Source organism: Globicephala melas, chromosome 16 (assembly GCF_963455315.2).
Source record: "Globicephala melas chromosome 16, mGloMel1.2, whole genome shotgun sequence".
Classification (NCBI taxonomy): domain Eukaryota; kingdom Metazoa; phylum Chordata; class Mammalia; order Artiodactyla; family Delphinidae; genus Globicephala; species Globicephala melas.
The window spans coordinates 25277387-25303515 of NC_083329.1; the positions used below are offsets into that span (position 1 = coordinate 25277387).

A 26129-nucleotide genomic window follows, 5' to 3' on the forward strand; every position below is an offset into this window, starting at 1 on the left:
CAGTTTGTTAATATGGTGTATCACATTGATTGATTTACATATATTGAAGAATCCTTGCATCCCTGGGATAAATCCCACTTGATCATGGTGTATGATCCTTTTAGTGTGTTGTTGAATTCTGTTCCCTAGTATTTTGTTGAGGATTTTTGCATGTATATTCGTCAGTGATACTGGTGTGTAATTTTCTTTTTTTGTAGTATCTTTGTCTGGTTCTGGTATCAGGGTGATGGTGACCTCATAGAATGAGTTTCGGAGTGTTCCTTCCTCCACAATTTTTGGAAGAGTTTGAGAAGGATGGGTGTTAGCTCTTCTCTAAGTGTTTGATAGAATTCACCTGTGAAGCCATCTGGTCCTGGACTTCTGTTTGTTGGAAGATTTTTAATCACAGTTTCAATTTCATTACTTGTGATTGGTCTGTTCATATTTTCTATTTCTTCCTGGTTCAGTCTTGGAAGGTTATACGTTCTACAAATTTGTCAATTTCTTTCAGGTTGTCCATTTTATTGGCATAGAGTTGCTTGTAGTAGTCTCTTAGGATGCTTTGTATTTCTTCGGTGTCTGTTGTAACTTCTCCTTTTTCATTACTAATTTTATTGATTTGAGTCCTCTCCCTCTTTTTCTTGATGAGTCTGGCTAATGGTTTATCAATTTTGTTTATCTTCTCAAAGAACTAGCTTTTATTTTTATTGATCTTTGTTATTGTTTTCTTTGTTTCTATTTCATTTATTTCTGCTCTGGTCTTTATGATTTCTTTCCTTCTGCTAACTTTGGGGTTTTTTTGTTCTTCGTTCTCTAGTTCCTTTAGATGTAAGGTTAGATTGCTTATTTGAGATTTTTCTTGTTTCTTGAGGTAGGCTTGTATAACTATAAACTTCCCTTTTAGAAGTGCTTTTGCTGCATCCCATACATTTTGGATTGTCATGTTTTCATTGTAATTTGTCTCTAGGTATTTTTTGATTTCCTCTTTGATTTCTTCAGTGATCTCTTGGTTATTTAGTAACGTATTGTTTAGCCTCCATGTGTTTGTATTTTTTACCTTTTTTCCCCCTGTAATTGATTTCTAATCTCATAGCGTTGTGGTCAGAAAAGTGCTTGATATGATTTCAATTTTCTTAAATTTACTGAGGCTTGATTTGTGACCCAAGATGTGATGTATCCTGGAGAATGTTCCATGCTCACTTGAGAAGAAAGTGTAATCTGCTGTTTTTGGATGGAATGTCCTATAAATATCAATTCAATCTACCTGGTCTATTGTGTCATTTAAAGCTTGTGTTTCCTTATTAATTTACTGTTTGGATGATCTGTCCATTGGTGTAAATGAGGTGTTAAAGTCCTCCAGTATTATTGTGTTACTGTCGATTTCCTCCTTTGTAGCTGTTAGCAGTCGCCTTATGTTCCTATGTTGGGTGCATATATATTTATAATTGTTATATCTTCTTCTTGGATTGATCCTTTGATTATTATGTAGTGTCCTTCCTTGTCTATTGTAACATTCTTTATTTTAAAGTATATTTTATCTGATATGAGTATTGCTCCTGCAGCTTTCTTTTGACTTATATTTGCATGGTATATCTTTTTCCATCCCCTCACTTTCAGTCTGTATGTGTCCCTAGGTCTGAAGTGGGTCTCTTGTAGACAGCATATGTATGGGTCTTGTTTTTGTATCCATTTAGCGAGCCTGTGTCTTTTGGTTGGAGCATTTAATCCATTCACATTTAAGGTAATTATCGATATGTATGTTCCTGTTAACATTTTCTTAATTGTTTTGGGTTTGTTTTTGTAGGTCCTTTTCTTCTCTTGTGTTTCCTACTTAGAGAAGTTCCTTTAGCATTTGTTGTAGAGCTGGTTTGGTAATGCTGAATTCTCTTAGCTTTTGCTTGTCTGTAAAGCTTTTGATTTCTCCATTGAATCTGAATGAGATCTTTGAAGGGTAGAGTAATCTTGGTTGTAGCTTCTTCCCTTTCATGACTTTAAATGTGTCATGACACTCTCTTCTGGCTTGTAGAGTTTCTGCTGAGAAATCAGCTGTTAACCTTATGGGAGTTCCCTTGTATGTTATTTGTGGTTTTTCCCTTGCTGCTTTCAATAATTTTTCTTTGTCTTTAATTTTTTCCAGTTTGCTTACTCTGTGTTTCGGCATGTTTCTCCTTGGGTTTATCCTGTATGGGACTCTCTGCACTTCCTGGACTTGGGTGGCTATTTCCTTTTTTCATGTTAGGGAAGTTTTCAAGTATAATCTCTTCAAATATTTTCTCTGGTCCTTTCTCTGTCTCTCTTCTCCTTCTGGGACCCCTATAATGCAAATGTTGTTGCGTTTAATGTTGTCCCGGGGTCTCTTAGACTGTCTTCATTTTTTTTCATTCTTTTTTCTTTAGTCTGTTCTGCAGCAGTGAATTCCACCATTCTGTCTTCTAGGTCACTTATCCGTTCTTCTGCCTCAGTTATTCTGCTATTGATTCCTTCTAGTGTATTTTTCATTTCAGTTATTGTATTTTTCATTTCTGTTTGTTCTTTAATTCTTCTAGGTCTTTGTTAAACATTTCTTGCATCTTCTCCATCTTTGCTTCCATTCTTTTTCCGAGGTCCTGGATCATCTTCACTATCATTATTCTGAATTCTTTTTCTGGAAAGTTGCCTATCTCCACTTCATTTAGTTGTATTTCTGGGGTTTTATCTTGTTCCTTCATCTGGTACATAGCCCTCTGCCTTTTCATCTTGTCTGTCTTTCTGTGAACGTGGTGTTTGTTCCACAGGCTGAAAGATCGTAGTTCTTCTTGCTTCTGCTGTCTGTCCTCTCAATAATGCAGTTTTTAATTTCCATTTGCCACGAACTGATTATAGTTTTTAAATAGTTTTAGAATTGTGCCTGCTGATTACTGTATTAGATTGAATGTGGATAATTCTGGGTCTTAGCAGTGTTTTCTTATATTGATTTAAGGCTTTAATATTTTCTCTAAATCATTTTTCCTTTAAAAGTTTAAAAAGTAAGTATTTTCAATTCATTTGCCAGTTTTAATAGATTCAGTTAAATGGCTGCTTCTAAATCTTAATGGCTACCTGAATCTTAAGTGGCTGAGATACTTGGAAGTAGTGCAGTTAGGAATCATTTGGTTTTAGACAGAAATTAGAAGTTTATACCTGTAGGATAGAAAGATCTGGGCCCTAGTAGAACTCTCTCTGCCTCTGTCCTGGGAAAGCCAGGAAAAGTGGAAATGCTGGTGTACTGGTAGTGCAGAAACGTTGCATAGGAACTCCAGGAAGTCTACAACAACTCATCATTACTCATCTGTTCTGGGATGGTTAAACTAGTTTATACAGATAAGTTCTTGTACGCAGACAAAAAAATAATTCCGATTCCATTCTTCTCTGTGTAGGAAAGCTAGGTCAGAATTAGGTAACATTTTAGTGCTTCAGTAAGCATTAATATTTTGAAGAAAATAGTTACTTGATATTGAATATTTTGAAAGTTAATCATTGCATCAATAGTTGGTTTTTAAAGTAGGTTGGTGATATTTCCCTGATGGTAGGTCACTAGGTAGCATTTTTTCCAATTCATTAATGTTTACATTAAGAAAAAAGTTAATGTAAAAACAAACGTTGTAAATACTACTTGTACTAAAGAATAAAATTTTGGAAACATATCAGGAGAGAGTTCAAGATGAAAAATTAAAAACTGACTTCCAAAAGCAAAAAGGTTTGTATTCAAATCATTTAATTTATGATATACACAAACTTTTATCACTTTTAGGTGAAAAACACACCTGCCTGCCAGCTGGTGTCACATTCTTAGAAGGATGCAAAGGATGAATCCTGAATCTCACAAAATGTGCTGATTTTTGTACTCTGAGTTTAAAACATGGGTACTGCCTTTTCAAAATTCCAAGTCTTGTATTCTGCTTTTTCTGTTTGCTTGTTATGTTCATTGGGAACACCCATTTCTTCTACATTCTTGGTTCGGTTTGGTCAGAGGGGTTTTATGTTCTCTTACCATCCAGTATTTGTTGAACAACAGCTTCATGCAATATAAACTGTCCTTTCTTGTCAGTTTCATTTAATGCATATTTATATTTTACATAGTCCTTAGCTCAGTATGACCTAAATTAAGCACAGGAGCTGACAGGAAATCTCTGTCTTGGCAAGGTGGAATCTCCAGTCCATCCCACTGTAGGCAGTACCCATTTACCTTGTTTTAGGCCCCCATAAGTTTTCTATTTTGATCACTTGGTGGTACAAATCTACCAGAAAGAAAAATAAGCCATATTTATATTAGTAGTATACTTCAAGGAACCAAAACACTTATATTGAATATTTGTACATAATTTTAATAATCAAGATCAAAAAGAAATGTACACAAGTGATCTACTTTAAAAATGTAAATGTCTAGGAATCAAATACATTGTATATTTATGATACATTGGACCTAGGAACATAGTGAAGATGACAAAATATAAGCTTATAATGCTGTCTCTGAAATTTGTTCTAAGCAATGGAAAAGAAGTAAACAGTTGGAGTCAGAGTTGGAAGAGCTGGGTTCAGGTTTTGTTGTGATCCTGGGGAGACCAGTTAGCCTCCCTGGGTGGTGGTTTCTTTAGCTATAAGATGATGAGATTAAAGAGGAAGATCTTTAAGTCTTCTTCTAGCTTTAAAAATTCTATGCTCAATAAATGTTTGTTGCTTTGAACTTAATAATTGCTAATTAATAATTGCTTACTTGGGAGTTTATGTTACACACTACATATAAGAGTCTTTAATCAACTGATCCACAAGTGAAAACAAGCTGAGCATTTACTGAATAAACTCCCAGTCACTGGCCCAGCAGGTTGTGATTTTACCTTCTTGGCAGTTCTCTGGTGAATGTGTTTATATGAAGGAAACAAAGTATTCCATAACAAATTGATTTAACCCTATTAAGCAGAAACATCTGCTGGCTATGTAGCATTTCTAGATGTTAGGCTGCTGTTTTTTCTTAAACCCTGAAAGAGTAAAAACATTTCAGGTTCCCATTAAGATATGAAGACTCAGAATCAATCAGTGGGTACCAATGATCCCCTGCAGCGTGTGAGACGTGTTGCTAGATGTGCGTGGGAATTAAAATATAAAACAGAGTGTTTATGTGTGTATGTATAAATAAAACACATAAAACATGCATTTGGAAGAGATAAAATATAGAGGTGTTTTATACTTTCTGTTCAATTATTTGCTCAGTCTTTATATTCATGGAGTATACGTTTGGTTGTGATGTAATGTATTTATCAGTGGAAACAAGGGCTAGAATTATGCAATGAAGAGAGATCATCTAGGAAACATCAAGTGTCCTAATTGTATTTAATATTTCACAGCCTGAGAGCACTTCTGACTCATTTAGAATGATACTTCCTGGAAGATTCTGGACAGGCTCTGTACCCTACATTCTTCATATAGTAGAGTGGAATCTGAAACAATAGAAAGAATAGAAAAAGCATCTTGAAGGGTTTGAATTCTTAAGTCATTTAAAACTCCCTCCCCCTTTTTCTATTTTTTCCCCTATTTCCCCCCTTTTTTTTTTACTAAAATAGAATTTTAATAAAGTACACATACCATAAAATTTGCCATCTTAACTGTTTTTAAGTATACAGTTCAGTGGTATTAAATACATTCACATTGTTGTGTAGTTATCACCACTGTCCATCCCCACAACTCTTTTCATTTTGTAAAATTGAAACCTTACACCTACTGAGCAATAACTTTCCATTCTCCTCTCACCCCAGTCCCTGGCAACTAATCACCATTATCTTTCTGTCTTGATGATTTTGGCCACCCTAAGTACCTCATATAAAAGGAATCATACAGTATTGGTCTTCTTGTGACTGGCTTGTTTCACTTAGCATGATGTCTTCAAGATTCATCCATGCTGTAGCATATTGCAGAATTTCCTTTTAATATAAAAAATTAGGTTCTTGAACTCTTGCAAGTGTTTGCTTTTGTTAATTAAAATTTTTAAATAGAAAGCATTTAAAAGAAATTTGTTTTAGTTTTCTAGTTAAGTCAATTTGTAGAATGTTCTCTTTCAGGGCTTTTTATTAAAGACATTTATTGGGGTTGCTAATTTATCATTGGTTAAATTAGGCAGGCTGTGATGATCATTTATCATAACTGTACATTGTATGTGATGCTTTAGAATTCCCTTTTAGAAGAAGCTAAATATTTTTAATTAAGTAAATAAATATCTAACTTCTAGCTTTTTTTCTTGCTTAATATTGGTCTTCCAAGTTTCAATATGGAAATAATGGTCATGTGTCACTATTAAGAAACTGGCCTTCAGAATGTATGACTTGTTCTTCTTCCATTTCCTTATTATGATTGTTGAGTCTTCTAGGCTGGAGCTAATCATCAGGCCAAACCCTTCTTTGGAATATATTTTGGTGTATGGTCAGAGACAGGCTGAGCTGCTCATATGTTACCGTCGCTTGAAGGAGGCAGGTTAGACACTTACCTCTTAAATAGTATCCTGTTTAAAATCTGAGTGATGAGTACAGATCACAGTTTGTATCTACCATATCCAGGAATGGAACAATTAGAATTTTCGTTTGCTCTCCCTGTTGACAGTGTCCAGGATGCTGAAGTCAGGTATTTGGTTTTATCCTTTTAAAGTTTCGATGATTACAGTACGAAAGAATTTTTGTAAGTGAATTTGCTCTTTCTTTATGAACACAGCTTATGAATTTATCAGTGGTTTTTATCATGTTGAACTGAAATTTGGTAAGTAATTGGGCTTGTGAATTTTTGGTTATCCAGTCTTTTGCCTTATTTTTTTATTTTAATTTTTTTAAATTAATTTTTATTGGAGTATAGTTGCTTTACAATGTTGTGTTAGTTTCTACTGTACAGCAACAAAGTGAATCAGCTATATGTATACGTATATCGCCTCTTTTTCGGATTTCCTTCCCATTTAGGTCACCACAGAGTTCCCTGTGCTATACAGTAGGTTCTCATTAGTTATCTATTTTATACATAGTAGTGTATATATGTCAATCCCAATCTCCCAATTCATCCCACCCTCCCTTGCCTTATTTTGAAAGACACTGCAGTTACTTTGTCTTTAAAGTTCTTTATATATTTATCTGAAATTATTTTTTTAAATTGAAATTTTGGCCTTCATACCAGTATTTATTTAAATCTGTTGAATAATAATTCTCCAATCAAAATAAGTTTATTATATATGTTTAAGTAATAAAAAGGAATTTGCATGCCTATATAAAATTATTTTTTAGTACCTATAGCTTGGCACATTAGTAGAAGTAGAAATGTTTTTTTTTTTTAACCTCAAATTAAAAGTAGGTATCAGGTTTTATGCAAAGATTACAGGTTGATAAATTTTAATTTTTTTGTCAACCACTTATCGATATCACATGAATGTCATTCAGCTTTTTAGTTGTGTCATCAATCAAGCCGAATTAACCTGCCATTTCAGTATGGTTTCAAATATTCAAATGGATAAATTGTTAACATTTCAGTAGCCATATTATAAATTGAAAATCACATGGAAATACAGGTCCTCAGGAATGCCAAGGAGCCATCCTTAAATAATGTACATACATCTTGTCAGAATAAGAGTGAGGGGCTTCCCTGGTGGCACAGTGGTTAAGAATCCGCCTGCCAATGCAGGGGACACGGGTTCAAGCCTTGGTCCGGGAAGATCCCACAGGCTGCGGAGCAGCTAAGCCCATGTGCCACAGCTGCTGAGCCTGCGCTCTAGAGTCCGCGTGCCACAACTACTGAAGCCCATGTGCCGAGAGCCCGTGCTCCACAACAAGAGAAGCCACGGTAATGAGAAGCCCACACACCGCAGCGAAGAGTAGCCCCCACTCGCCACAACTAGAGAAAGCCCGTGCGCAGCAATGAAGACCAAGCGCAGCCAAAAATAAATAAATAAAATAAATAAATTTTTTTAAAAAAGAATGTTTTAAAAAGTGAGCTAGAGTATCAGAACTGTACTAAATTTTTTTGTTAGTGTATCATTCTAATGCTTTGGTTAGAGTTTCATATTCCTAAGGAATGACAAATGGGGATTCAGGAATTGGTAAGATTTAAAATTTTTATTTATTTTGACCCAAAACATTTGATCGATGGAATACTCTTCAGCAATAAAAACGAATTAACTATTGATACACACAACTTTAATACAGGTCAGGTAAACTATGCTGAGTTAGTAAGGCAAATCTCAAAAGGTTACTTACTGTATGATTCTGTGTCTCTAACATTCCTGAAATGACAAAATTATGGAGATTGGGAAAAGAGTAGTGGTTGCCAGGGGTTAGGGATTGGCTTGGGTGGTGGGAGGTGGGTGTAGCTATAAAAAGTTGTACAAGGAATCCTCGTGATGGAACTGTTTTGTATCTTGACTCGAGTGGTGATTACATGAGTCTACACACACACAAATGAGTGCATGTAAAACTGGTGAAATCTGGTTGGTGGATTGTGTCAAGGTCAGTTTCCTGGTTGTGATATTGTGATATTGTACTATGTTTATGCAAGATGTTCCCACTGAGGGGAAACTGGGTGAAGAGTGTAGGGAATCTCTCTGTATTATTTCTTACTACTGCATGTGAATCTACAATTATCTCAACGTAAAAAGTTGAATTTAAAAAATTCTCTCAGTGACATACCTTTTCTTACATCATAGGTTTTGTCTGTTCTAGATACAAGTACGCTTTATAATGATCAGTGATACTACTTATGGAATACAAATTCTCTAAACTTTATTGTTCAAAAGAAGATGCTGGATCCTAAAACATGCTCAATTTGTTTCTCTGCTACCGTTCCCTCTGTGCTTCTTCCCAAAGCAGTATACCTAAGAGTAAAATGAAGCAGGAAGTAGCGGTGGTGGTGGCATCAAGGAAGAGAAAGAATAAATGATAGCAGATCTTTGATTTAATGAAATCCTGCAGTAAGATACTCAGGCTGAGGAAATGTTAATCATATTTAGATAGTGTATTTCACCTTCAAGGAGTGTGTGTGTGTGTGTGTGTGTGTGTGTGTGTGTGTGTGTGTGTGTGTGTGTGTGTGTGTGTGTGTGTGTGTGTGTGTGTGTGTGTGTGTGTGTGTGTGTGTTTTGCTTTGCTGCACCAGGCAGCCTGAGGGATCTCAGTTCCCTGACCAGGGATTGAACCTGGGCCATGGCAGTGACGGCCCCTAATCCTAACCACTCGGCCACCAGGGAACTCCCTCAAGGATTCTTTTGGATATGGCTTCTTTTATTCAGTGTAATGTCTGAGAGATTCATCCATGTTTTTGTGTATATCAGTAATTTGTTCTTTTTATTACTATCTGGCATTCCATTGTATCATTATACCACAGTTTGTTGATTCATTTTCTGTTAATGGACCTTTGGGCTTTTTTCAGTTTTTAGCTACAGACTGAGAAAATATTTGTAAATCACATATCTGATAAAGAACTTGTATTCAGAATAAATGAAGAACTTTTAAAATTCAATAATATGAAAACAACCCAATGAAGAAATGGGCAAAAGACTGACATGTCACTTACAGAGGATATATGGATGGCATACACGCATATTTGTAACATCACTAGCCATTAGGGAATACAAATTAAAACCACATTGTATATGCCTATTACAGTGGCTGAAATAAAAAATACTGGAGATAGCAAGTGCTGTCAAGGATGTGGAGCAATTGGAGCTCTGATACATTGCTGCAGCTACTCTGCCAAACAGTTTGGTAATTTCTTGTAAAGTTAGAGACCCTTAGCCAATGACCCAGAGATCTTACTCCTAGATACTTGCCCTAGGTAAAGGAAAACTTTATGCTCACACAAAAAACTGTACATGAATAATGTTTATAGTATATCAGTCTATAATTGCCTCAAACAAGGGACAACCCAAATATCCTTTAGTGGATGAATGCGTAAATAAAATGCAGTACATCCACACAATGAAATATAACTCGGAAAAAGGAACACTATTGAATATACAATTCAGTGGGGTTTAGTATATCGAGAGTTATGTAACCATCACCACTATCTAATTCCAGAACATTTTCTTCACTCCAGAAAGAAACCCCACACTCATTATTAGTTACTCCCCATTCCCTTCTCTCCTCAATCCCTGACAGCCACTGATCTACTTTCTGTCTCTATGGAATTGTCTATTCTGGACATTTCATATAAATTGTATCATAAAATATGTGGCTTTTTTTCTTTCTATCTCTTTCACTTAATGTTTTCAGGGTTCATCCGTATTGTAGCATGAGCCAATACTTAATTCCTTTAATGGCTGAATAATATTACATTGTCTGAATATACCACATTTTGTTTATCTTTTCATCTGTTGCTTAATATTTGGATTGTTTCCACATTTTGACTGGTATGAGTAGTGCTCCTTCAAACATTTGTGTATACATTTTGTGTGGACATGTTTTCAGTGTTGGGGATTATATATCTAGCAGTAGAATTTGCTGGGTCATATGGTAACTTTAACTTACTGAAACATTATCAAACTGTTTTCCAGTGCAAATGCATCTGTTTCATTCCCTTCAGCAATGTTTGTGGCCTCCAATTTCTCTACACCCTTCAAAATAACACTTGTTATTGTTAGTGGGTTTTAAAAATTACTATAGCCATCCTAGTGTGTGTGTGGTGGTATCTCATTGTGATTTTGATGTGCATTTCCCTTATGATTAATGATGTTGAGCATCTTTTTATGCTCTTATTGGCCATTTGTATATCTTCTTTCGAGAAATATCTCTTCAGATCCTTTGCCCATTTCTTAATTGATTATTTTTTTATTATTGAGTTGTATAAGTTCTTCATGTTTTCTAGATACTAAACCTTTGTCTGGTATATGATTTTCAGACATTTTCTCCCATTCTGTGGGTTGTCTTTTCACCTTCTTGGTTATGTCATTTGAAGGACAAATGTTTTTTAATACTGATGAAGTCCAATTTATCTATGGTTTTTGTTGCTTGTGCTTTTGTCATCATGTTTAAGAAATCATTGCTTAACCTACGGTCACAAAGATTTACACCTATATTTTCCTTTAAGAGTTTTATAGTTTTATGTTTTATATTTAGGTTTTGGATACATTTTGAGTTAATTTTTGTATATGGTGCAAGATAGGGGTTTAAATTCATTCTTTTGCACGTGAATATCCAGTTATCTTAGCTCTGCTGAAAGAGTATTGTTTCCATATTAAATTATCTGGTACTCTTGTCAGAAATCAGTTAGCCAGAGATATATGTTTCTTTCTGGCCTCCCCACTGTATTCCATTGGTCTGTTTGTCCTCATGTCAGTACTACACAGTCTTAATTGCTACAGTTTTGTATTAAGTTTTGAAATTGTGATGTAAGTCCTACAGTTAGTTTTTCCTTCCTTTTCAAAATTGTTTTGACTATTCTGGGGACCTTCTATGTACATAAGAATTTTAGGATCAGCTTGTCAATTTCTGTGAAAAAGCCAACTGGGATTTCGATAGGGAGTGCATTGACTCTATATCAGTTTGAGGAGTATCATCATCTCAACAATATCAAGTGTTCCGATTGATGTACATGGGATGTCTTTACATTTGTTTAGACCTTCTTTAATCACTTTCAACAGTTTTTGTAGTTATCAGTATATAAGTCTTAACACTACTTTTGTTCAGTTCATTTCTAATTAGTCTATGATTTTTGGTGCTATAGTAAATGGAATTGTTTTCTTAATTTTATTTTTGGATTGTACATTGCTAGTTTATGGAAATACAACTGGTTTTTGCATATTGATCTTATATCCTGCAACTTTGCCAGATTTATTAGCTCTAAGTGTGTGTGTGTGTGTGTGTGTGTGTGTGTGTATTCTTTAGGGATTTCTATATATAAGATCATGTCATCTGCAAATAAGGATAGTTTTACTTCTTCTTCTCTAGTTTGGAAACCCCTTTTCTTGCCTGATTGCCTTGACTAGAATGTCCAGTACCGTGCTAAATAAAACTCATGAGAGTGGACATCCTTTTCTTTTGCCTCATCTTGGGAAGAAAGGTTGCAGTCTTTTTTTTTTTTTTTTTTTTTTTGGCTGCGTTGTGTCTTTGTTGCTGCACGTGGCCTTTATCTAATTGCAGCGAGCGGGGGCTACTCTTCATTGCAGTGCACGGGCTTCTCATTGTGGTGCCTTCTCTTGTTGTGGAGCACGGGCTGTAGGCCTGCGGGCTTCATTAGTTGCAACACGCAGGCTCAGTAGTTGTGGCTCATGGCCTCTAGAGCACAGGCTCAGTAGTTCTGGCACGTGGGCTCAGTAGTTGTGGCTCACGGACTCTAGAGCTCAGGCTCAGTAGTTGAGGTGCATGGGCTTAGTTGCTCCGCGGCATGTGGGATCTTCCCGAACCAGGGATTGAACCTGTGTCCCCTGCATTGGCAGGTGGATTCTTAACCACTGTGCCACCAGGGAAGTCCCAAGGTTGCAGTCTTTAATGATTAAGTTTGATGGTAGCTGCAGGGTTTTCATAGCTGCCCTTTATCAGGTTGAGGAAGTTCTGTTCTTTACTTTTTAATATTTTTATTGGAGTATAGTTGCGTTACAATGTTGTGTTAGTTTCTACTGTACAGCAAAGTGAGTCAGCTATACATATACACATATCCCCCCTTTTTTGGATTTCCTTCCCATTTAGGTCACCAGAGTGCTGAGTAGAGTTCCCTGTGCTATACAGTAGGTTCTCATTAGTTATCTATTTTATACATAGTATCAGTAGGGTATATATGTCAATCCCAATCTCCCAGTTCATCCCACCCCCTCTCCCCCCTTGGTATCCATATGTTTGTTCTCTGTTTCTGCTTTGTAAATAAGATCGTCTATACCAATTTTTTCAGGTTCCACATATATGCATTAATATATGATATTTTTCTCTTTCTGACTTACTTCACAATGTATGACCGTCTCTAGGTCCATCCACATCTCTACAAATGACCCAATTTCATACCTTTTTATAGCTGAGTAATATTCCATTGTATATACATACTACATCTTCTTTATCCATTCAGCTGTTGATGGGCATTTAGGTTGTTTCCATGTGAGGAAGTTCTTTTCTATCCCTCATTTGAGGTCCCTCTCTATTCCTAGTTTGCAGAACCAAGGAAATAGAGGGCTGACTGCAGAGTTATATGTGGATTTTCGACTCTGGGGTTTGGTGCCCCAACACCCTCCTTTTTCAAGGGTCAACTATATTATTATATATAATAGTAACATGCTCTCAAAAGTCAAAAATATGCAAAAGGCCTATCAGAAATGTCACTCTCACTAATATTCCTCCCAAAATTGGTAGGTAATAAACTTTGGATTTCTTTTTATTTATTATGCTTGGGAGTCATTGGAGTTTTTGATTCTATGCTTGTGTTTAAGTGGTTTATAAATTCTCAGCCATTATCTTTTCATTTTTGTACTTGCTCTATTCTCTTTCTCCTCTCCTACTGAACTCTAATAAGCATATGTTAGACTTTGGCACTGTGTTCCTCTCTTCTCATATCCTTTCTTTTGTATTTTCCATCCTTTTTTCTCTCCATGTTACATTCTGGAAGGTTTTTCCTGACCTACCTTCCAGTTCACTAATTCTCTTTTTGGTTGGGTCTGACCTGAATCTGTTCATCACAGTTTTTTTTAACATCTTCATTGGAGTATAATTGCTTTACAGTGGTGTGTCAGTTTCTGCTGTATAACAAAGTGAATCAGCTATACGTATACATGTATCCCCATATCCCCTCCCTCTTGCGTCTCCCTCCCTCCCTCCCACCCTCCCTATCCCACCCCTCTAGGTGGTCACAACGCACCGAGCTGATCTCTCTGTGCTATGCGGCTGCTTCCCACTAGCTACCTGTTTTATTTTATTTTTTTTAATTTTTATTTTTAAAATTTATTTAATTTATTTTTATTTTTGGCTGCATTGGGTCTTCGTTGCTGTGCGCGGGCTTTCTCTGGTTGCTGCCAAGTGGGGGTTACTCTTCGTTGCAGTGTGCTGGCTTCTCATTGTGGTGGCTTGTCTTGTTGGGAGCACAGGCTCTAGGTGCACAGGCTCAGTAGTTGCGGTGCATGGGCTTAGTTGTTCCGCAGCATGTGGGATCTTCCCGGACCAGGGTACACGGGCCTCTCACTGTTGTGGCCTCTCCCGTTGCGGAGCACAGGCTCCGGACGCGCAGGCTCAGCGGCCATGGCTCACGGGCCCAGCCGCTCCGCGGCATGTGGGATCTTCCCAGACCAGGGCACGAACCCGTGTCCTCTGAATCGGCAGGCGGACTCTCAACCACTGCGCCACCAGGGAAGCCCTACCTGACTCTTTTTGAATTATGGTTTTCTCAGGGTATATGCCCAGTAGTGGGGTTGCTGGGTCATATGGTAGTTCTATTTTTAACTTTTTAAGGAACCTCCATACTGTTCTCCATAGTGGCTGTATCAATTTACATTCCCACCAACAGTGCAAGAGGGTTCCCTTTTCTCCACACCCTCTCCAGCATTTATTGTTTGTAGATTTTTTGTATTCATCACATTTTTAATTTTAGTTTTTATTATTTTTTAGTTTCTTCAGAATTTCATTTTGGAATCTTTTTTCAAATATGCTCTGTTACTTTTTGTATTTCCAGTTATATATTAAACATTTAAATCTTAATAACTTGGTTTAAGAATCAAAAACACCTGAAGTTTCCTGGCTCTATTTCCAACCACTTCCTTTTCAAAGCTTTTTAAAAGAGAATTGTAATTGTTACTCTTCCCGTTAGGAAGACAAACCATCTCTGAATGTAACTACCATAGATCCAAGAAATGGAGAGTAATACAATCATCAATCCCAAATTTTAATCTCTTATTTATTTTTTTTAAAGTGTTTGAAATTATTTAGGTAATACACAAATAAATTCTTACTGTGCAATATTCAGAAATACAGAAATATGTAGAGTAAAATATGAACATTCCCCTTCATTTACCCTTTCACCTCTTTGTCACAGATGAACACTGTCAGTAGTTTGGAGATCATTCTGCTAGTCCCCTTTCAATACATTTAAACACACATGCACACGTGTGCACTTTAATACAGCCTCCTAATCTTTCTAGATTCTGGCCTGTTCTTTTCATTCCTGATGGTGCTAGTACAGGCTCTGGTCATCACTGTTGTGGTTTACAAAAGTATCCCCCATTAGGTCTCCCTGCCTTTAGCCTTGTCCTCTTCAGATCTGTTTTGTTAATCCTGTTTATCACTCTGCTTAAGACTTTTAGTGGCATCACATCCAGCATGCTATGGGATAAATTCTAAGCCCATTAATATAGCATTGAAGGCCCTGTGAGGACTAATCCTTTCCTTTGCACTTTCATCTTGAGCAGCTCCCTTCCTCAAACTCTGTATTCCATCAACTCTGAATTGAATCTAGGTTTTTTCCACACATCATAATGTCTGTGTCACTCTGCTTTTCGTTCATAGTTTCTCTTCTGTTGGAATGATCTCCACCCCTCTTTTCCTCTTAGTCTGATTAACACCTGCTAATCTTTTTAGTGTGGTGGTTAGGAACCTGGGCCTTGGGTTAACATTTTGGATTATTTTGTTTAATTTCTTTAGAATCACAGTATTTAACTGCTGTGAACTTTGTTTTGTCATCTATGAAATTGGAATAATTTCTACCTCATAGAGTTATTTGAAGATTAAATGAGATAATAAATATATAAAGTGCTTAGCACAGTGTCAGTTTAACAGCAACAAGTTGGGCATCCTGTCTTTCAGTTAAGACTGAGGAGAATATAGATGCACCTCTCTGTTGTGCATATCTCTGATACTACAGTTACACACGACTTTTTCACAGATTTTGAGTGGGTCTCCTCCATTAGACTTGGAACTCCTTAAAATCAAGGACTGTCATGTTTGTTTCTGTATTACTGGTACCAGGCACTGGCACGTAGATATTTAGTAAATATTTCTTAAATATATGAGTTTGAAATAGCTAGGCAGTGCAGTCTCTTTTGCACAGGAAGCTCATATAAGTGTGCATACCCTCCGTTCAAGTGAGATTTTTGTTTTCCTTTCTCTTTACAAGTAGTAAAATCTTAAAATAGTAATTACATTTATTTCCACCACACTGAGCTGTGATGCCACAAGCTGGAAATACAGGGAAGCCATGGGAATTTGGCACTCTCAGGGATTAGATCATTTTTCCATATTCAGTTTGTATTCTTGTATTTGTGGAATTTGGTTTGAGGATAGTGAAAGTTCTTATTCATGTATAATTTGAGAATTGGATTTTTAAAATGTATTTCTCAAGGGATATTTTGGTGAGATAATGCTTGACAGTCGAGTTGCTTTCCCTGTACCCCAACCCCCCAAGTTACAATAGTTCTTTGAGTGCTTACCAATGACAGACAACAACCCTACCAGATGTTATCTGTCTTCTATAGATGAAAAATCTCAGGCTTAGGTTAATTAACTTATTCAGCCAGAAAGCTGAATTCAAACCTAGTTGCTCTGGTGCTCGTTCTGTTTCCATTACACCATACTGTTTTTCTAAATACACTGAAAATAATTTTAGTTTGAATTTAGAGTATTTAGTAGTGCTTTTAGTTACTTGGTGACTATTTAAACATTTTAGTAACTAATAGAAACCTTTATGGTAAGATATTTAGATACTATTTAAAGATAAAGTTTTTTAAAGTTAAAATTTAAATTCAACTAGTATTTCTTTAAGGTATATATATTTTATTTTTAATTTGAATCATCAATAGATGGATTTATTTGCCATATCAGTGTTCTTAGACGTTAGCACACACTTGTTTATTTCTTCCCATGTTGCATAATCCCTATGCATTATATTGGTCAGGAGGCAGGAATGTTGCAGATGTTTTTCTTTCGAGCTTCAGCTTGCTCTAAGATTTGGAATTAACTTTTAGAATGTTCTGGGTATATCCCCCACATGCCAAAGATCTGTAAATTTCTTTTCACATGGGCTGAAATTTTCAGACGTTTGGGTAAAATATATGTGAACACAGATGTTTTCCTTAAAAGCAGTTAATGATCAGAAAAAAAGACCACAGTGTGGAAATACTTTAGGTTCCTCCTGTAATATGATCGGCACATAAATACTTCCTTCTCTTGTAGTTAACATTGTTCATTTTCTAAGGGGAGGAAATAACTAAACTGATAATTAAAACATAGTATTATGTTGGTTTTTTGTTTGTTTGTTTGTTTTTTTCTCCCAGAGTAAACTAAATGATTTGGACTGACTAGGGCTGCTCCGTTCTGTGAAACTCACATTGTTTGCGTACTGTTGGCGGGCCTCATTAGGGGGTAAATTTGCTTTTTCTGTGTGTTTGCCAGTAACGATTCCTGTCTCTTACGGGAACTTACCATTTGGATTGTCTCCTTCCTAAACTGGCCAGTCTTACACAGTTCAGACCATTAGTTATTTTTCCTGCTCTCCAATTTTTTCCTATTATTCTTTGGTTTTCAAGTATTTAAAGCTGAGGATATTGGTCTCTGAGATATTGCCTGGTTAGGGTTCGGCATCATGCCCAAATTTGTTGGGCCTCTCAGGGCCTGAGTTCTCTGTGCTTTAACAAATGAGCTACAGTTCTCTAGAGATCAGTGAAGCTTGTTTGTTGATCCTGTATTCTCTTCCAGAGGAAGTAGATCTTTGAGAATGTCTAAGGAAGGGTAAGTGAGTTTATTATTCTTTTCTCCTCATTTTTCTCAGTGAAGAGATGTTCTAGTCATCTGAGTGAATTGGGAGATTAATAAGCAGTGCTACCAGTCTGAGAGTGGAGATGGGGGGGTGAGAGATTGAAAGAAATTCAGCTGAAAGTTTACATTGTTAGTGTTTCACATGTAATCTACTGTAAAGTTACTGTTGCTATTTTGAAAGACTGCATTGAGGATGGATGATCTTAATAGAAATTTAGTGAGATACAAGCACCCTGTTTACCCTGTGGTAAACTCATTTTGTTTTTCAGTAGAAAGTGTTTTTGAAGATTGGAAGCAAGCAGTAGTATCTTACCAAAGAATTTTACATAGAAATGCATGAAGTTTAAAAATTCAAATGCATTTTAAAATAATTTGTACCTTCAGAAAGTGGTGTGAAAGATTGAAAAGCAGCCAGTGATTTTGTTTTCTTTCTGGGCAGTGTAGACAAAAAATAATTTCAAGTGGAATCCCCTATTCCTCTTTATTTTGCAATATAAAATAGTTCTGTGTTAGGTTTTATTGTTGTCTTTATATTATTTTCTCTTATGTTTCAGAGTCTGAATTATTATTGATATTCTTTTTGTGACCACTATAATAGGTGACATGTCAGTTAATAGCTGCATACTGTTAATTCTCTCATTTCTAGCCTTCAAGCATAACTAGACCTGGTTAATTTTAGAGAGACATTCCCTTTGATCACATAGGACATAGATTCCCTCAAAAATAAGTCTTTAAGAATACAGTGCAATTTAAATTTTTATTTTCTTGAAGCTCTTAATTTTTTTTCTAATAGAAATTTTGAAATAGTTTCATAGCCTCGTGTTTAGAATTTATTTTAATCTAATCATGTATTGATTATGAGCAGAATAAAATTGGCCCATTTTACTGCTATTTTAAAACCTCATTATTGGGTAAAGAGAACAGCCATGGGTATAAATAATTCTGTATTATTTTTAGACCTCTCATGACATCACTAGAATTTTAAGGTTTCTTTAAATGTGAAAATTATGAGAGGACTGCCTCTTCAGGTTTGTATGTTTTCTTTCCTTCCAGCACTGGCTACAAATTTGCAGTTTTTGTTAAACAATTTTTATGATAAGTATTATCATGGATGCTGGTAATATTTGTCAGGCTTGTACCAGTGGTTGTTTATAAAGCTGGTTTATAGATTTAAGAAGAACTATATTTCTAGATGCAATCAAAATTAGTACTACTTTCTCCCCTATGGTAAAACATATGCTAGAATTGGTTATTTAGAAAGGGCTCTGTATAAGTCAGAGGACACCATAAGGCCTGAGATATTCTTTTAAGATTTATTTCTAGGGGCCCATGGGGCAGTTCTTATACTGCCTGAATAGGTAATGAACAAGTGCATTTGAAATGCATGGATCATATATATGAAATGGGTTAGCTTTTATTTTCCTTTGCTACCTTTAGAAATAAATGGATAAATCTTCTACTTTGGGATGAAAAGAATTCATATATTCAGAATTTTGGTATGTGTGATATTTTGATATCTATAAAATATTTCCCTAATAGTAATGAGAAAGGATTGTTAATAGAGTTAAATCATCAAAAATTATACTTGAGCCTTATGTAAACCTGTGGTAATCAAGATAGTGTGGTATTAGTGTAAGGATAGATATATATAGATCATGAAACCTAATAGGGAATTTGTAGACCCACACATATATAGTCAATTGATTTTCGGTAATGAGGCTATGGTAATTCAATGGCAAAAGGTTAGTCTTTGTAACAGATGTGCTGAAACAACTAAACGTTCATATAGAAAAAAATGAACCTCAACCTTTGCCTCAACCGTATATAAAAAATACCACAAAAAGGATCATAGACTTAAATATAAAAGTTAAAAGTAAAGTGTAGGTGAAAATGTTTGTGAATTAGGTAAAGACTTCTCAGAAAAAATACGTAAAAAAATTAAAACGTGGAAGACAAAATTGATAAATTGAGCTTCATCAAAAATTTTTTAAAACCCTCTGCTTTTTGAAAGACAACGTTAGGAAAATGAAAGGGCAAGCCATAGACTGGGAGAAAATATTCTCAGTACATATGTATCTGATAGAGGACTTACTTTATCCAAAATATATGAAGAATTCTTATAACACGATAATGAGACAAACCGGTTTATAAATGGTTCTTCACACAAAAAGACATGGCCAATTAGCACTTGAAAAGATGCTCTACATTATTAGTCATTAGGGAAATACAGATTAAAACTACAGTGATATATCACTGCAGACCCACTAGAATGACTAAAATTAAAAACACTGACACGTGGAGCAACTGGAATTCTCACGCATTTTGCATGAGAATGCAAAATAAAAAAACATTTTGGCAATGTCTTTTAAAGTTAAACATATACTTACTAATGAACTAATGAGTCCACTTCTAGGTATTTACTCCAAGAGAAATGAAAGCGTATACCCACAGATTTGTACGTGAGTGTTCATAGCATTATTATTTACAATAGCCAAAAACTGGGAACAGCTCAAAATATGCATTAACTGAATGGGTAAACAAATTGTGGTATATCCATGCAATGGAATACTACTCAGGAATAAAAGAACAAATTTTTTTAAAAACAAATTTATTTATTTATGTCTGTCTGTCTGTCTGTCTTGGGTCTTTGCTGCTGCGCACGGGCTCTCTGCAGTTGGGGAGAGCGGGGGCCACTTTTTGCTGCAGTGTGTGAGCCTCTCATTGTAGTGGCTTCTCTTGTTGTAGAGCACGGGCTCCAGGCACGCGGGCCGCAGCATTCATGGCTCACGGGCTTAACAGTTGTGGCCCGTGGGCTCCAGAGCGCAGGCTCAGCAGCTGTGGTGCGCATGGGCCGAGCTGCTCTGTGGCATGCGGGATCCCCCTGGACCAGGGCTCGAACCCGTGCCCCCTGCATTGGCAGGTGGACTCCCAACCACTGTGCCACCAGGGAAGTCAGAGCTAATTTTTGATACATCTAACAACATGAATGAGCCTCAGAAGTATTGTGCTAAGAAAAATGACCAGACACAGACTACATGGTGTTTGATTCCATTTATCTGAAAGCTCTAGTGACAGAAAGCATAGATCAGCGGTAGTCTGGGGCCATGGGTTGGGACGGGTATTGCAGAAGGACATGAGGGAATATTTTGGGTTGATTGGGGTAGTTGTTACATGAGTGTATACAATTGCCAAAACTCACCAAACTTCGCACTTAAGATGGGTGAATTTCACTTTAAGTAAATTATACCTCAATAAAGTATATACCTCAACTTGTTTATTTAGAATTCTGTAAATAAAACAGTTATTGTTTATGTATATTCAGGGGAATATATTTGGGAAGATACAGGTGCCCTAGGATGTGTAATGCAAGGAAAAATGCATTCTCCTTTCAGTGTCATGATTGAACTCTAGTCTTCTAAAGCTGTTAGAAAGCCTTTTATTACTAGAGTTATTGTCCTTTAAATGAGAGGCCAGAATCAGTTTTGGCATTTGCTTTTATTTTAAATTCTAGATTTTGACCTCTCTTTTCCATTATAGGTACAGTCAGTACACTTGTTAATTTGACCTAATGATAACATGGATAAACATATTTTCTTCTCTAATTTTTATCCCACAGAATTCAACCTTAATATTTTGCTGCATTTTATAAATTATCTTCTATACACTGGTTTTTATTTTTAAAAATTGGGGAGAAAAAGTAAAAAAGAATTTAGGGGGAAATAGGAAAAAAAAGATTGGAAAAACCTGTTTTTAATTCAACTGAGATTTTAGAACAGTAAATCTATTTTCAGAAGTACTGACATTGTTTCTGGTTTCTCCCTTAATTTATGTATTCTTCATTTGTTAGTCCTCTTTTTTATTCCCCACCATTCTGCTCTCATTACTGCAGTTTCTTCATTTGAGATTGAAGGTGAAGGGAATTTTAATGTCTATTTCTTAAAGAGAATCTCCTTAAAGTATGCTTTGAAGTCTTTGGGGGAAAGATAGCATGATCACTACTCTTAGTCTTTTATCGCTTTTAAGATACACATTTTTTTTTTCACATTTAGACATCTCTGAATTTGGGCTACATCTAGCAATATACCACCTAGAATTAAGTTGATTTCTTCTAGAAAAGATTTTATTTCTCTCAGTCACTTAGGGGCAGTGTTAACTACCCTAGTAGTGTAAATTCAGACCACAAACCTACCTGACTTAATTGTTCAAATTCTCAGGGGGAGGATTTTCCCCTTCCTTGGACTCACTGTCAAGGCTGAGATGTACAAATGTCCTTATATGCTTTTTCTTTGTTGCAGGTTTATTTCTCCTTTTTCCTTGTATTATGGGTATTGCCCTTTGATAATCCTAGCTTTATGAGGCTGACTTTTCTTGGGCATCCCTCCCACCTACCCCCCTTGCCCTTTGCTAGTGACATATAATATGGGTGAGTTTTACAATTGATGGCATCTTAAATTTTAATCATCTTTAATTTTGTTCTGTGCATGCCTCCACATTCTCTTCTTTTCACTGGAACTTATTTATATTGAGTATTTGAGAAAAATTAATATTATAATTAATTCACATATTATTTTAGAAATGATAATATGCTTGTTCAGACTTTGAAAGTACAGGGTACTATTCTCATGATATAATCTGATAAACAAAATGTATCCCCCCGAGGATGATCCTCAGAGAAAATATTCAGACAAATTAGTAAGAAGTTATTGGCTGCAAATTTATGAAGACAAAAACTTATGCTTAAATGACTTTTGTTTTTATAATGTCTAAAATTTCTTGTTGTGTCTGTATATCCATGGTATTTAAACTTTGAATTTTTAAGAATCCATTTCATAAATTAGAAAGTTTTTATCTTTCTTTTTAAATTTATTTATTTATTTTTGGCTGTGTCGGGTCTTCGTTTCTGTGTGTGGGCTTTCTCTAGTTGCGGCGAGCGGGGGCCACTCTTCATCGCGGTGTGCGGGCCTCTCACTGTCGCAGCCTCTCTTGTTGCGGAGCACAAGCTCCAGACGGGCAGGCTCAGTAGTTGTGGCTCACGGGCCTAGTTGCTCCGCGGCATGTGGGATCCTCCCAGACCAGGGCTCGAACCCGGATCCCCTGCATTGGCAGGCAGATTCTCAACCACTGCGCCACCAGGGAAGCCCCCTTTTTCTTTTTCTTTTTCTTTTTTTTTTTTTTTTAATCACTGCCATTCTTTTACTGAAGAATGGAGACATAAAGGCAGAATGAGGTCTTGCCATTATGTTTTTTTAAAGAACAGCTTTATTGAGATATAATGGTTCACATACCATTCAGTTCACCCTTTAAAGAGTAGAATTCAGTGGTTTTAGTATATTCACAAGAGTTGTGCAGCCAACAGCACTCTCTTATTTTAGAACATTTTTTATTATTCCCCCAAGGGAAACTCCCCATTCCCTCTCCCCAACAGCCTCTGGCAACCACTAATTGCTATTAAGGGTTTAGTTTAAATTTAATTTTTAGTTCTATTAAATACTGTGTCCGGTCTTTACCAGGCCCTATGCTAGTTTTTGGGAAGGCAATAAATCCTGGCCTCAAAGTTTATAATCCAGTAAAGAATAAGAGAATTAAACACATACTTTATGTATATGATAAAATATAGAAATAAATGATTTTGAGTATTCATACTGCTCACACGGATCACAACTTTATAGAATTTTAGTTGTTGGTGAAATCTCTTTCATTAACTAAAATGTAATCTGAGACCCAGAGGCATCACTGTTACATAGTTCTCTGGCATGGCCAGAATAATTTCTTAAAGAAATCACTTGAAATTGCTGGGTCTTGAAAAATAAGATAGAGATAACTGAGAAGGTCATTTCAGGTATGGGGAACAGTATAAACAAAACCTCAGGGCACTTTTAGGAAATAACAAGTAGTTCATTTTGATTGTTAGAGCAAATGGTGCATGATGTAGAGCAACATGAGATAAAACTGATTTTGGAAAGATCGCCATCTTTCCAAGGCTTTGAACTCCTTGAAGATACAAAAATTTGTAATATATTAGTCTGGTGGTAGGTAGTGAGGAATGTCTAAAGGTTATTGAGTAGGTGATTATAGAGCTGGGCATTAGGACAGTGCTTCTCATGTATGTTAGAGGACCAGTTTTTTTTTTTTTTTAATTCTATTCTGTTTCAAATTGATACACTTATAATAAAAATGAATTACTAGAAAAATGAAAACATAAAATGTAAGTATACATTTTTTGTTACTGTGTTCAACAAACAAAAGTTTTTTGTCGAATTGCTATAAAAGTTTCTAAATACTTGCAATTTCTTGAATTACTAACAGCACTTCACAAACCAGCATTAGTCTGTGGACCACACTTTGAGTAGCGCTACTTCAAAGCAATTAATTTGGCATTAGTGTGCAGGCACAGCAATTGGGAGATGATTGCTGGAGAGTTAATGAGGACCTGGACAAATTGTTAGCAGTTTAAGTTGAATGGAAGATCTGGATTAGAGACATTTGGAAATTTAAATGAAGGCAAGTGAGATGATATGGATTTGAGGGAGAGGAAAGAATCAAAAGATGTTAACTAGATTTTAAGCTTGAGGGGAAAATGAGAGTGCCATAGCAGAAATAGAAATTAGTTGGGGAGAAAAGATACTAAACAAAAATTCACATTATAGCATTTTTCTGTTAATTCACACACACAGACACGCACACACACACACACACACACACACACACACACCATTTGGTTGGTAATCTAAATTTGGCAGTCTCCAGAAAGCATTGTAACTTTTTCTTTTCTTTGATTGCAACAAACTTTGAGTAATATAATTACACAAACCCATAACCAAAACATGCCTAGGAAGATTTTTTACTTGTATCCTTATTCTCATTTATTGTTGCAGTAACTGTTATTGGGCCTTTGGCCAGGAACTTGTGATTCTTAGGCAGGGGGAGGAGCTAGGGATAAAGTTCACCAGTGCCAAAGAAATTCTATTCCAAATGGATTTGTGTGGAGCAACAGTGATATCCAATGACAAGTTAAATTAGACACAGAGGTGTTTTCTCCAACACTGTCACAGAAGATACATGCTGTTGAGGGGGCCTGGTTCAGACTAAAACAGTCTTTTTGAAGTAAGGTTAAAGTCACACACAAAAAATTATACTAGGGTCTTGAAGAAGAATTTTGTTATGTGACTTCAAGAACTAGTTGACTCTGATAGTTGCACACTTTGCAGAACGGCAACCAGTGACAGATGAGGTAATACTGCTTTGAATTATGAGTTAAATCTCAAAACCATTAAGAGTTTGCTATTTACAAAATTCCAAATTTAGTAAATTGCATGTTCATTAAGTGTAAGAATACTAGATCCCTGTTCTTAAAGCACATTATATTGATAGTCCTGTTTCTTTTGATTAATATCTATATTTATTTGGATAGCATTTCTTCAAGTTTTATGCCTTACTGCAGTGTTATATGATAGTAAAAACGGTTACATTTGTCTTTGTGTTGAAGTCTGTGCCTGGTTTTATAGTGTTTCTGGGTCTGTCTCCTAAAGATTGTGTCTCTTGTTTTAATGCTCAAATCTATATCTTGCAAATGACTTAGTATGTAGGAATTTCTGGCTGATAATTGCATTTTAAGGTTGGATGCTTAGTTCAGTCATGCTTTCTAGGGTGGCAACTTTGTGCTTTATTTAAAGCAAGCTTCGGAAAGTTTCACAAATATATTCAGGCTCTTGAAGATAGAGGTGGAGTATGTTCCACTGGTTAATAATTTAGAAAAGTGACACAAGTTGACTGGCATTGACAAAGATACAGTCAGGGTCCCGGGACCAATAGAAAGTTTTGGATTCCCCAAGCAGATAGGATATTTTCATTTTAAATGTGTGGTGGAACAGTGAGCCAGTCTTTTAATTGATATAGTACCTAACACTTTCTTTTATTATAATACTAAAGAATAGTTATGAGTTTGAGGCCAAGAGATCAGTTTCTCTTTAAGACTATGTTCTGGAGACGTGGTATTTCTGGCTCAAGGCTGCCTCTCTGCTGAAGTCAGTGCATACTTTCAGCATTTGCATGTTTATTATCTTTGTAAATCGTAGCATATATATTACTACAGTTCTCTATAATGCAGCTGTTCCATTTTGTCATCATAGCTTTGCTTATGCACTTTAGATATTCATGTACGAATTAGATTTAATTCCCTGTTGGCCCCATCTCCCATGTTGTAGCGTAAATTAGGGAAAGAAAAGGAGAGATGAGAATATATGTGAGGTTTTTCTTTCTGTTTCATAATAGGAATAAATTAGATGGGGAAACAGGAGTGATTGTTTCTTTTTTAAATTCAGGAGTTGCTTCTGTGGGTGAGGGTACTTATTTTAAATGAAAATGAAAAGATAAAGGATATTTGGTTTCATAGAAAAATGTGTTATTTTCTAATTTTAGACACCTAGAAAGTCTTTGATAGTTTTAGCTACTCCCTAAAGG

At 35.9% G+C, this 26129-nt stretch overlaps 1 protein-coding gene across 5 annotated transcripts in view; it reads left to right on the forward strand.

Moving 5' to 3' along the window:
* The window catches only part of NT5C2 (5'-nucleotidase, cytosolic II), a 151286-nt gene that overhangs the window by 76853 nt on the left and 48304 nt on the right, over positions 1 to 26129 (forward strand). The window contains exon 1 of one of the 5 annotated variants that reach the window (XM_070043915.1): positions 17383 to 17642. The exons of the other annotated variants lie outside the window; for them this stretch is intronic. Coding sequence (XP_069900016.1) covers positions 17629 to 17642 — 14 coding nt within the window. The 5' untranslated portion in view covers positions 17383 to 17628. Of the gene's footprint in view, positions 1 to 17382; positions 17643 to 26129 lie in introns of those variants that run through there. 5 annotated transcript variants of the gene reach the window in all.